We start from the raw sequence: 13,316 nt of genomic DNA on the forward strand, positions 1-13,316 counted from the left end.
AAATAAATAAAAGTAGCTTTTTTTTTTTTTTTTTTTTTTTAAATATAGAATCAGTCTACTGATCTTTGATCAATGCATGGAGCATCTGCTAGTGCTCCTAGACCACAGATTAAGAAACATTTATATTGATAAATCTATGGAAAGTCACTGTCTTGCCATTTCACTTTCAATTAGAGTTAGCAACAATTTTCTGCTCTTGTTAATTTCCTTATTGAGCATGATTATTTTCTAAATTATATTATTTGCCCACAGGATCTAGTTAAAATGAGAAAGGATTTATCAATATTGATAATTAGGTGGTACATTTGACTTGGCTATATATTAGTGTTTTGTAATGGGAATGAGATGTGAGTGGCATCAAAGCACATTTACCACTCAAACAGTCTTACCAGTAGGTTGATTCTTTCATTAGTCAATCAATCAATCCTTTAAATATTCCTTTAAAGGTATTAAAAATCTGAACATGATCAGCAAGTTTATTTTTTGTGCTTAATGTTTTTATTAAAGGAATTCTATCAACAACTTATATGCTTTCTATTAGCTTAAGGGCAGCTAGATAATGTGAAGGATCATGAGATTTTCTCTTGTTTTCTTCATTGAGGTTCAGAGTGTGCCCATTACAAATGCAAAGTACTGCATATGGGTAGAAGTAACCCCAGAGAAACGTACCAACTGTGTGGTACTACACTTAAGGTGGTAGAAAATGAAAAAGACCTGGGAGTAATTGTGCAGTCAGATATGAAGTTTTCTGAGCAATGCAGACAGGCTGCCAGGGCAGGTCATAGGGTTTTGTCAATGATATATAGGAATTTTTCTAGCAGGGAAAAGGAGGTGATTGTCCCTCTGTATAAGGCAATGGTCAGGCCATGCCTTAAGTACTGCGTACAGGTCTGGAGGCCTCATTTTAGGAAGGATGTAGATTTGCTTGAGTGTGTACAGAGAAGGGCAACAAGATTGGTGAGGGGAATGAAGGGATCCTCTTATCAAGAGAGGCTTAAGTTCTGCAAATTGCAGTGGCACCTGCACAGTGATCTGATTGAGGTGTATAAGGCCTTGAATGGGCTGAGCACGCTGAATTCTGATGGGATCCTTCCACTTGTTCAGATTACGAATCTAAGGGGGCATAAATTCAAATTAAGAAAAGACAGATGTAGAACAGATGTTTGGAAATTTGCCTTTAGCCAGCAGATGGTTAATTGCTGGAACAAACTTCCATCTGTCGTTGTGGAAGTTGATAGGTTAAATAAATTTAAGGAGGAACTGGACAGGCATTTGGAGGGAATGGCATGACTTTTTTTTTTTTTTTTGGCTGATGCTGCATAAGCTTATACACTTGCTTTCTTGCATCACATGCCACTACTACTACATTATGCAACATCATAATAGCCTGAATTGAATCTGCATTATAGTATCAAAAATTTATTTTTTACAAAAATATAATATGAAGTAAAATGTACAGACTATCCCAAAAATCTGTATATCCTTATTATAATATAGGGCTTAAAACTTTTTTATTAATATGTCTATTTATTGATAATGAAGGAGCTGAAGAATATTGCTAAAATATAGGTATGATTAGTACTAATAAAGGAACACTGCATTTCATTGTATTGAGATATATTTTAAAATGAAAGTGTACATGTTGTAATCAGTTAAAAATACAAATGACCAAGTTCAGTCCAGTAAAGTCCTAAACCCCTACTCACAGCAACAGAAACTTCCAGTTGAATAACACCACTAATAATGATAACACCAACACATCAAATACTTTTTTGTGGAATCACTACAAGTACATCTCAGATTTTACAGTAACATCAGCACATATAATGCCAGTGATGACTGGGACTTACTTCTTCCTGAGATAGTCAGAAAGACTTAAAACCAGAATAGCAGCAAAGCCAACAGCATCCACTCAGGAAATAATGGTCATTGTCCTGAGACTAACTTTTAGCATTAGTAAAGGCATATGATGCAAGAAAGCAAGCTTATACAGCATCAGCCAAAAAAAATAAATAAATACCATTTCACCCATCCATTCTCTCCAAACGTTTGTCCACTTCCTTGAATTTATTTAAGCTATCAACTTCCACAATGATGGATGGAAGATTGTTCCAGCAATCAACCACCTACTGGCTTAAGCCAAATTTCCACTCATCTATTCTACAACTGTCTTTCCTCAATTTCAGTTTATGCTCCCTCAAGTTTGTAATCTGAGCAAGAGGAAGAATCCCATCAGCATTGAGCCTGCTCAATCCATTCAAGGTCTTATACACCTCAATCAGATCACCTCGCAGGTGCCTAGTCTCCAGACGCTGCAATTTGCAGAACTTAAGCCTTTCTTCCTAAGAGCACCCCCTTTGTTCCCTTAACCAGTCTTGCCCTTCTCTGTACTTGTTCTAGCAACTCTACATCCTTCCTAAAATGAGGCTTGTAGACCTGAATGCAGTACTCTAGGTGTGGCCTGACCATTGCCTTATACAAGGCAATGGTCAGGTCCTTATCCCTGCTAGCAAAATTCCTGTATGTCATTGACCAGACCCCATGACCCTACTCTGGCAGCCTGTCTGCACTGTTCAGAAAACTTCATATCTGACTTCACGATTACCCCTACCCTGAGTGTAACACCACCCAGTTGGTATATTTCTATGGGGTTACTGCTACCCATATGCAGTACTTTGCATTTGTCAATGTTAAACTTCAGTTGCCACTCCTCAGCCTATTTGTGCAACTTTTCCAGATCCTGTCGCAGCAGCAGCATTCTGTCATTACTGTTACTAACAACCCTGCCAACCTTTATATCATCTGCAAACTTTAACGTTAAGCTTGATATACCTTCATCAATATCATTGATAAATATACAAAACAACAATGGACCCAACACTGAACCCTGGTGGACACCACTAATAGTATTTGTCCATGAAGAGCAGTGTCCGTTGACTACCACTCTGTCTTCTCTCAACTATCCTTTTATCCATTGCAGGAACTTGCCCTTAATGCCATACTGCTCCAATTTGTACAGTAGTCTTCTATGTGCAACGGTATCAAAAGATACATCCTGAAATCCAAATACAGTAGATTTTGGTTATTTGGGACACTTTTGGATTTTGGCCCAATTAAGTGGCTGCCCCAATTATGCAAAGTTTCACGTAAATAGTTAAAAGTACAGTGGACCCCCGCTTTACGATTGATTCTCTGTACAATCAAATCACGTTACAATGGACTCATCATAGCATAGTACCATTCACTATACGATATGTAGTAAGCACCCGTCAATGTGATCACGTTTGTAAATTGAATTTTAATTCTATTAAACAGCGATTCTAATTAGGGAAAAATATGATGAATATTATCCACAGGCTATAAAAGTAAAGATATATTAAACACAAATTTACACTTTATTACTTTACCTTACCAATTAAAAAATTAAATGATACGTGAAAATCGGAAGAATATTTTCCACAGGTTAACAACATAAAAATAAATTTACGCTTATATGCATAGCTTGATTAATATGTACATACTAACTACAGTAGTTGATATTTCTGTTTGCTGACATTTGGGGGAAGGGTTAAAATTTAAAACAGTAAAAAAAGATAAGCAAACAATAACAAAGAACACGGCACACAAATTACAAGTAATGTGTGCAAGTGAGAACAGAGTAGCAAGTTACAAAACTTAAAAAATAGGAATGAAGAGAAGATTCTGAAAATTTTTTTTTTTTTTTTATTAGATTGAAGATTTCATGGAAGTGTAAACATATATCACCATAATAACCCACAGAATTCCATTTGTCGGTATTATTGCAAATTCAACAAGGTTGAGTTTAGTATCCATTTATAATGGACTGCACTAACAGAAAAGCCCAATAAACGGGACTGCTAATTGTTTTATGGTTGTGACCTACAGAAATCCGACCGAAGCACATGGTATTGGAGACAATCGTAGGGTAATCTCAAGTGCTGCAGTCTCCTGTCCTGATTAAACGGCATGCTGTTCCAATTAAGCGAAGTAAACCCTGGCTATTTTCTTGATTGGGTTCTGTTCTTTAAGATTTATCCCAAATAAACTGCTGCCCCGATTAACCGGTGGCCCAAATAACTGGAATCCACTGTATGATATCAAAATTATTTTTTGCATCCAGTTCCTTTGGGACCAAGTCATAGTATCCAATCAAATTGGTCAGACGAGACTATCCCTTAACAAACCCATGCTGTGTCTGAATTATTACTGCAGTCTTGTCTAGATGATCCTGCAGTGCTTCTTTAACCAGTAACTCCATTATTTTCCCTTGAACAGAAGTCAAACTTACTCGGTAATTACTCGTGTCACCCTTTGATCTCACTTTATGAATTGGAGATAAATTTGCACATCTTCCAGTCCATGGAACTTCCCCTGAGTCCAAGGTTGCTGTCATAATTATGGCTAAGGGTTTGCTTACTTCCTTTGTCCCCTCTAATATAACTGGATAGATCCCATCCACCCCCAGGTGCCTTTTTTATGTTTAATTTCAACAATTTCTCCTCCCCTTTGCTCTCAGTTATTACAATCATTTAACTCCCTGTTTGAGGAGTTAAATGATTTTGGAGTTAAATGATTCAAGGAGAAGGCCAGATGTTTGATAAACATCTGGCCTTCTCCTTGAATAACTCATGATATGTGAATGTAGATGCAAAATACTCATTTAGTTTGGCAGCTATCTGAGAATGATCACCTACAGTCAAACTATTGATATCAAGTGGACCAATCTGATTTTTAGAGTTTATATAAGTAAAGAAATCTTTGCATCCTTTTCCAAAGATTTCTCATACTCTGCCTTCTCTTGCCCAACCTCCTTTGTGACTTGATTACAGACTAGCTTATATCTGCCATAGGCTTCTGTGTCGCCTGATAATTTATATGAATCCCATGCATTTTTCTTCTGTACGACAAGTCTTATTAGACCTTGATCACTTCTCGTTGTTGTAGGACTTGAGCACACTGAAATTGGCTTTAGTTCTTTTGCAATATATACACCATAATTTTTCTTATGTATAGTTGAACCTTCCAAATTTCCCAATCCATTTCTGACATCACCCATAAGCCACTCCTCGACTTATGTAAGGGTTACATTCCATGGAACACTACATAAGTTGGATTTTACGTGTCAGAATTTCCCTAAGTGCTTATGCAGCACTCGCAGATTTGATTGTAGCAAAAAATAAATGTTCGACAAATATGTAAATAGAATTATTTATTAAATTTTTTTATCTCGTGCACCAAAAAAATTATAAAATTACAAAAAGAGTTTTACATTTCAAGCACCATTGCCAGAATTAACTCTTCAGCTGATAAGCATGCTGCTGCGAAAGTTGAGGGCTGTGGATATTTAAATGTTTAAATATCCACAGCCCTCAATATCCTCTAAATTAATGTTTCCAAAACATTAAAGTATGCAGTATGCACATTCACTGCATACTTTAATGTTTTGGAAACCAGTGCGATGCCTGAACCTATTAAACTACCCGTTTTTTGCCACGGGTAGTTTAATAGGTTCAGGCATTGCGCTGAATATACGGGGTCTGCTTGATAAGTATGGCAGACCCCAAGCCAAGTTCGTGGCTTGGGGTCTGCTGTACTTATCCTTAATATCTTTATAAATACTTCTTGCTTTTGCTTGGATGGCAACTGGACTCAGCGGCACTTGCCTCTGAATTTGATTTTCCATCCATATTATTAATAGCTTTTCCATCTTCGATATAGCACCTGAACACTGTTGATCTTAAATGCATTGATCCTTTAATGTATTCTTTTATACGTGCACTGTCCCTTAAAATAGTATTCACTGTTGAAGCAGCGAGACCTAATTCCATGCAATAGATGACAGACTTTCCTGCTTACTTCTTAATCATTTTCATCTTCATTTCTAAATCAATTTTGTTTCGTTTGCCAGCACTTGCACTTTCTGTTGGTCCCTTTCCCTTCACCATTGTAATAAGTAAATAGGAATGAAGACAAGATTCTGAAAATTTGTTTTTTATATAATTGAAGATTTCACTGAAGGGGAACTCATTTCCCCGTAATACTATAACGTAAAAACTCACAGAATTTCAGCTATTGGTATTATTGCAAATGCAATAAAATTGAGTTGACTACCTATTTATAATAGATTGCGCTAACAGAAAGTCCAATAAACCGGAAAGTGCAAATTGTTTTTATTGTTTTATGGTGGTGACCTCCAGAAATCTATTTTAAAAAAATATCACAAAGGTGTTCAAAATTGATTCTTATAACTGAACATATGATAACAATGAAAGTGTAGTGCAATTTCCATTATAAAAAGTGAACTTTTAGAGAGATAAATGGCTTAGTTATATAGCGAAAATTTCAACTTCCAAGGTCTTGGAACAAATTACCAAAAAAAAAAAACAAAAAAAAAAAAGTATTATTCTGTTCACATTATGATATTTTCACAATACCTTCATTTATTCCTACATGATGCAAAATAAGTTTCCACATTTTTTTTATTTTATATTTTAAAAATTTTTTTAAGTTTGCACCAGCTGGCAAAAACTTCATAAAGTCCAATTTCTGTAAGTAGAGTGTTACGTAAGCCAGGGCGTGGCTGTATTTAGGAAAATGAAAAATTTAGTTCTTGGGATGATCATTGCTTAAGCAGTGTGTCAAAGATGACTTTTTTTCTTTTCTTTTTCTTTTTTTTTGAGCTAGTGATTAGAAATTTGACTTCAAAGCTATAGGTTTTAACTGTGTCCCAGCCACATGGGGGAATTTTGATCAAAGGTCATGGGATTTTTTACTGCTATTCATAAACATAAATAGTAACTCGGTGAGATCAAAAGTCTTGGATTTGTAAATGAAGCATTAGCTTGTTGTAACACAATAGCCAAGCACCAAAGTTTTATATTGCAGTTTTTGAAAAAAAATATCAAAACTCTAAATTTCACCCATTTGTACTTAGCAAATACAAATGGGTGAAAGTTGGTTTTGATATTTTTGTAAAAATATTTCAAAGATTATACTTTTTTTTTTTAATGTTATCCTGAATCCCAGTGCAACATACTGACGGTATGGTATTATACTGAGGGGGAAAATGAAAAGGACCAGTTGATAATTGCACAGTCAAATGTGAAGTTCTCAGAGCAGTGCAGACAAGCTGCCAGGACAGCTCATGGGATTTTGTCAGTGATATACAGGAATTTTGTTGTAGGGATAAGGACGTGATTTTCCTATTGTTTAAGGCAATAGTCTTGGCCACATCTTGAGTACTGCATACAGGTCTGGAGGCCTCATTTTATGGAAGACGTAGAGTTGCTGGAATGGGTACAGAGAAGGGAGGAGATTGAGTGGGAACAAAGGGAGGTGCAGATTGCAAGTTTTGCAACTTGCAGCATCTGGGGACTAGGCACCTGCAAGGTGACTAATTGAGGTGTTTAAGGCTTTGAATGGTTTCAGCAAACTCAATGCTGATAAGATTCTTCCTCTTGCTTAAACTATCCATATGAGGGGGCATAAATTCAAATTGAAGGATGATTGCAGAATGGATTGTGTAGACATTTGTCTTCAGTCAACAGGTAGGGTGCCTCCGTGGGCAGGAGCAGCAGTGCGTAGGACATGCTTCTTGATTATACCGGGGTTTGAGCCCATGACCACCAAATACGGAGGATGCGGAAAGGTCAGGGAATGACCACCGCATATCCCGGAGCAATATGGCCTTAGTTGCTAATGCTCCTAAAAACCAAATAACAAACAAACAAACTACTACTACTAATAAGATGGCATCCTAACTGATTCATTGTGGTTCCCTCTTCTATTTCAGAATAGATGAATGGTGAGCATTTTGACAATATTAAATTAATGCAGATTTTTAGTTTTGTGGTCCCATGGTTTATCACCTGTAATGGCACATATTTATATGGTATATTTGGATGTTCATAGTTTGGGAATTATCTATATATTTAGCCTGCATATGCCCTTTTTAGGTGATATTTTGTTCTTTTAGGTGGTATTTAATACAACCTAAAAGAAAGGGTTAGAGAGGAGAGAATTGAGGAGAAGAGTTTTTGATGATTCACGCATAGATCATTTTTGAAAAGATTGCATTATTAAAGGCACTCATCAGGAGGAATCTGGTGAAGCAGCTGTGCACAACTTGTCACATTGGTTCATCAACCAGTACATATATTTTGGAAGAGCAGAAAATTTATTTTTACTCTACTGTACAATATAATAATTTCCCATCCTACTTTTTTATGGGATATAGATAGATAGCATTATATATGGTAAGTTGCAAAACGGAAGTATAGTATTTTTGCTTTTTAAATTTTTCTTTTAATAATTATTATAAAATGATCACTTGAAAGATTGTGGGTGGTGGTTTAGTTTTTACAAACTTGATTGAATCTGGGAAATTCCAAGATGCAGCAAAGGGATCAGATACTAGAGGTGTTGGGCTTATGAGGCTTGACTATATTACTGTTATTAGTCATTGAAGGGAGGGTGTATAAGTGCTCTGAACATCTGGCTATATAAATATTTCATTAAATTTTCAAAATTAAATAATTCTCAATACAACTGTTTATTTATTCACAGCACTTAAATATTGGTATTAATGTACTTTTGGCATGCTTGACTTCCCCTTTTCTTAACTTGCTTATCTAAGCCTTATAAAATATATCTTAATTGTTTAAATTTCTCTAGTTAGTCTAATTGATAGGTTTTTATGGTGATTACTCTTCATGTTTAACAGTTATGCTCTGAGTGTAATATATTATTTAAACTCATGTTGCAAGCTGTAGACATGTTCTTATTCAAGAACAGAAGTTGATTTTCCTGTGGCTGTACAAGGTGTGACTGAAAAGTTTTAGGACTACATTCACAAAAAATTGAAATCTCAAGGGGAAGAAATTTTATTACCATTTAATCTTTAAAGTACATCCCTCATAACTTGATATATCTGTTTGCACAGTCATACAGTTTCTGGGTGGCTCTGTGGAACTAATCTTGGGAAACTCTGTTTAACTCCCTCATCACATGTTTTGGATCACGAAACACTCAAAATGGTGACAGTGTCTCAGGTGGGATTTCATTTTGGGGAACAGAAAATAATCAGCAGGTTCCAAATCTGAAAAATGTGGGGAATGGTGAAGCATTGTAATGCCCTTCCATGTGAGAAACTTCTTGACGATGTTATGTGAAGGTGCATTGTTGAGAAGCAAAAATCACTCACCTGACTCAGCCGCATCTGGCCTAACACTGAATTCTTAACAGCCTGTCTTTCTGGTAGAAATTCTTTGTGCACAGCTCCTTGTCAGTCAAAAAAATTTCACCAGTATTGTTTTGGTTCAAGACTTTTGGAACCAGTCTCGAACGCAAAGCACGAACAAACGTCTTTGTACGCAAAGCACCAGGATTCATCCAGTTATGATTTTAAAAAAAAGTTTGGATCACTGCCTGCCATCTGAATCAAATATTGACACACTGCAACTGGTTCCTCCTTCTGTTGCACCATCAGTGCATGCAATGGTACAAAGTGCGAACAAGTTTTTTTTTTTTCCAAATCATGACAGTCAAAAGCAGGGTATCCTTGCTGATGTGAAGCTGGTATGCTATTAATCAGAGGGACATGCAACGATCTTCCATTAACAGCTGCTGAACTCTCGATGGTCCCATCTGCACAAGATTGGGGCAGCAACCACTCTGCGCATCATCCTGCCCTTCATGGAATCACACCTACCAGTGAAAAATGTTGGATTGTGATAGTGCTTTATGTCCATAAGCTGCACTTGCCATCACAATTGTGCCAGTTGCAGTTTTTCCCGCTTTAAAACAAATTTATTGCCACTCTTTGCTTGGTCCTTGAATCCACAATGATGCAATTTTACTGCACCAACTTAAATGCGACTTTCCAGTAGCATGCAATTTTGCATACTGATGAAACTTGGCATAGAGCCAGTTCAGACTTTGATAGTGGATAGTTTCAGCAGTGGCCAATGCATGGTACTAGTAGTATCATTTAAAAAAAAAATCAGTCCTAAAACTTTTCAAACACCTTATATCTTTAGTTAAAATTGATAATGCATTTATGTTAATTCCAATATTATGTTCATATTGGAAAGATATGATTTGTGCTATTCTTGTCTAATTGTACTTTTTTTTTCTGTATATGTGTAATAAAAAGGCTTTCTGTTCATTTGATGACTATAATTGGGACTGGTCCTTGCAGCACGTCAGTGCTACATGCCTACCTTCACCTCTTACTGCCATGGTTGCCATCGCACCTCGAGTGTTTCATATAGGTGAATGGTGAGTGTTTTAGCAGTATTAAGTAAATTTTTAGTTTTGTGTTTTCACGCTTCATGATTGGAAGGCAGAAAATAGGGTGAAGCAACTATTTGTTTCTCCAAGATTTTCTTGGAATTTGTCTGCAGACTAGTCATATAAGCCTCAGGATTTCTACCAAGTGATAAGCTTAAATTAGATGTGTGGCAGTTGAGGAAACCAAAAGCTGAGATTCTGTTTTTAAAAAAATGTTGCCTAGGAAATTGGTAGTTGGCAATTTTAAGAATGTTCTATGCTACTTTTTATTTAATCATTTTTATGTGGGTTTAAAATGTACTGTCCAATATAAGTTTTCTAATTAGTGGGCTAACAAAAATGCCCTCTCTGATTTTTGCTTCAAGTGTTCTTGGTAAGTCATTTTTTAAATATAAATATCCATTATTGGATTTTTATTTGTGGCTCTATAAAATTTTTCATTAGGCTCAGTTTAATATTGAGAGGAGGCAGAAAACTTTATTTCTGTTTTTGAGAGGCTGATGCAACAAATTTTTATGCACCAGAACTAAAATATTTAACAGGATATTTTTGAACTATATAACTTCAGTGCTTTGTTGCTGTCGCACTCTCATAAAAAGAAGTGCATCCTTTTTAGGTCACCACATGTATTCCACAAGCATTTACTTACGGTCAGCACTTTATAAACATGCTTGCATATTTCTATAACATTCTTTGTCAGCATGTGCAACCAGGATAGATGTGGACATCATTGCAAAATAATAACTGCTCAGAGAAATATGAAGTCCGGTTTTTCTGATGTTTAAAAAGCAGTTATCTTGGCACCTTTTGTGATATGAAACCTAAAAGTGCAACCCGATGTATTTTTAAATTCAAAATTGTGATTAATTCAAGATTAATTCCAACTGAATTTATCTTGAATTAATTCAGTCAGAATGAATTAAGAAATCAAATGAGCTGTCACGATAAATGGCTAGGAGTACAGATTCATAAATTGAGATGCTGCAGCCAGTTTATTGACAGACTCATTGCTTGAATCTTCTTCCTCCTTCAAAGCCAATTCTTCAGATAGCTGAGTATTGGTTGAAGCACAGATAACAAGTTTGGGAATTGTATAAAACAATTTTACCTTGAAGAGAACTAGATATATAAGTCAAATAATTGCTTACATTGCTACCATTGGAACAGCAAATGGCTTTGAGTGCAAACCCTCTAATCACAATTTTGAAATGTAGCACATGAACTGAAGCATTTCCTGGAGCTTGACTGTTATTCAAATCTCCAATATTGCATGTGAAGTATAAAGCTTCTATATGGGTTGAGTAAACACTTGTTTTAGGATTTCAAAGTCAATTTTCTACACACTTAACAAAATGAATCAACATTATTAACACACTTTTGAAACTTTTTGTAATATCAAATAGCTACCTGTTTCTTCAGTGCACCAAACAACCTAAAGAATCAAAACTAACATAAGCAGTATGGAAGCTGTGAGATAGTCAATTAGATGTAAAATAGCAGCGTTTTTCGACCCCTTTAAAAACTCCTCCCACGCAGTAACTTAATTACCAATACAGTTCTGCAAATTGCAGTGGCTGGAGACTAGGCACCTGCGCGGTGATCTGATTGAGGTCTATAAGGCCTTGAATGGGTTGAGCACGCTGAATTCTGATGGGATCCTTCCACTTGTTCAGATTACCAACCTACGGGGACATAAGTTCAAATTAAGAAAGGACAGATGTAGAATAGATGTGCGGAAATTTGCCTTTAGCCAGCGGGTGGTTAATTGCTGGAACAAACTTCCATCTGTCGTTGTAGAAGTTGATAGGTTAAATAAATTTAAGGAGGAACTGGACAGGCATTTGGAGGGAATGGTGTGATTTTTTTTTTTTTTTTTTGGCTGATGCTGCATAAGCTCCTACACTTGCTTTCTTGCATCATGTGCCACTACTACTACTACAGCAACACATGCCTTAATTCTAAAATAACTGCATTATGCATTACTGTGTATGTTTACTTCACTGGTGTTGGAGCAGGAACCTTTTCTGGCTCTGAAGTGAAATTTCCATCCTGCACAATCAGTGAAGAATAAAATAGCAGAATATTCTTTTCTGATCATGGGAGAATGAACTGAAAACTGGATGTATGAAAATCTAATCAATAGGATATCCCACTATGTAGAACTTAAGTGGGAAATAAATGTCTTATGGACATTGATGGGACCGGAAAATCTGAATGGTCTGTGCTAGAACATCTTAATGTTTTTTCTCAATATGCACAATAAATAATGAGAACATTGCTTTTATCATGGGGGTGGAGAAAACATGCTAGAATAATTTGAGTAATGTTGCAAATTTTCAGTTTGAACAGTGTTGACAGGTTATAGAATTTAATATTTTTCCTATATTTTATCACTTTCTAAAAATAGCAATTATCTTTATTTATTTTTTTTTTTTTTAGTGGTGTTCACCATAGAGGTAAAGATTGTAGTAGTGACAAGGTAGTTCAACGAGTAGTTCAGATTTTGGCATCTGCTAACCGTCATCTTTTCCCTCCTCATCTCAATCTTCGCCAGAGTTTTCGAAAACCTTTTAAGCCTCCAAAAGGTAATGGAGGATGGGGAGATATTCGAGATCATAAACTTTGCTTACATCAAGTGACTAATTTTACCAGTTTTAGAGCTAAAATTGTACAGAAGACCTCAAGTTCATCCTGGTGATATTAAAAACTGGTAGCACATAAGGTATTACAAGGTATCCAGCTCATGAAATACATATTCTCTCTCATTCATTGACTTGCTCACTCACAAACTTACATGCACATATATGATGTGTGTGTTTGCATATTTTTTTCTTAGAAATTTAGTATTATATGATCATGAAGTAATTGGAAAAATTTGAGGTTACAGTTATTGGTATGGTTATTGTTTTAGTTCTTCTGTGCATGTAAATATATATACATATATAGTATATGCTGTTTGTGGTATATGCATTTCTGAAAAGCATAATTTTGAAAATAATTTTAAA

The 13,316-nt window shown here is 35.7% G+C and overlaps 1 protein-coding gene across 1 annotated transcript in view; it reads left to right on the forward strand.

Moving 5' to 3' along the window:
• Positions 1-13,113, forward strand: part of Mgat2 (alpha-1,6-mannosyl-glycoprotein 2-beta-N-acetylglucosaminyltransferase) — a 114,763-nt gene extending 101,650 nt beyond the window's left edge. The window contains exons 8-9 of the mRNA XM_090385256.1: positions 10,175-10,299; positions 12,751-13,113. Coding sequence (XP_090241382.1) covers positions 10,175-10,299; positions 12,751-13,009 — 384 coding nt within the window. The 3' untranslated portion in view covers positions 13,010-13,113. The remainder of the gene's footprint in view (positions 1-10,174; positions 10,300-12,750) is intronic.
• The last annotated feature ends 203 nt before the right edge of the window (positions 13,114-13,316 follow it).

This window comes from Mastigoproctus giganteus, chromosome 11 (assembly GCF_048544385.1).
Source record: "Mastigoproctus giganteus isolate SK-2022 chromosome 11, ASM4854438v1, whole genome shotgun sequence".
In the NCBI taxonomy this organism is placed as follows: domain Eukaryota; kingdom Metazoa; phylum Arthropoda; class Arachnida; order Uropygi; family Thelyphonidae; genus Mastigoproctus; species Mastigoproctus giganteus.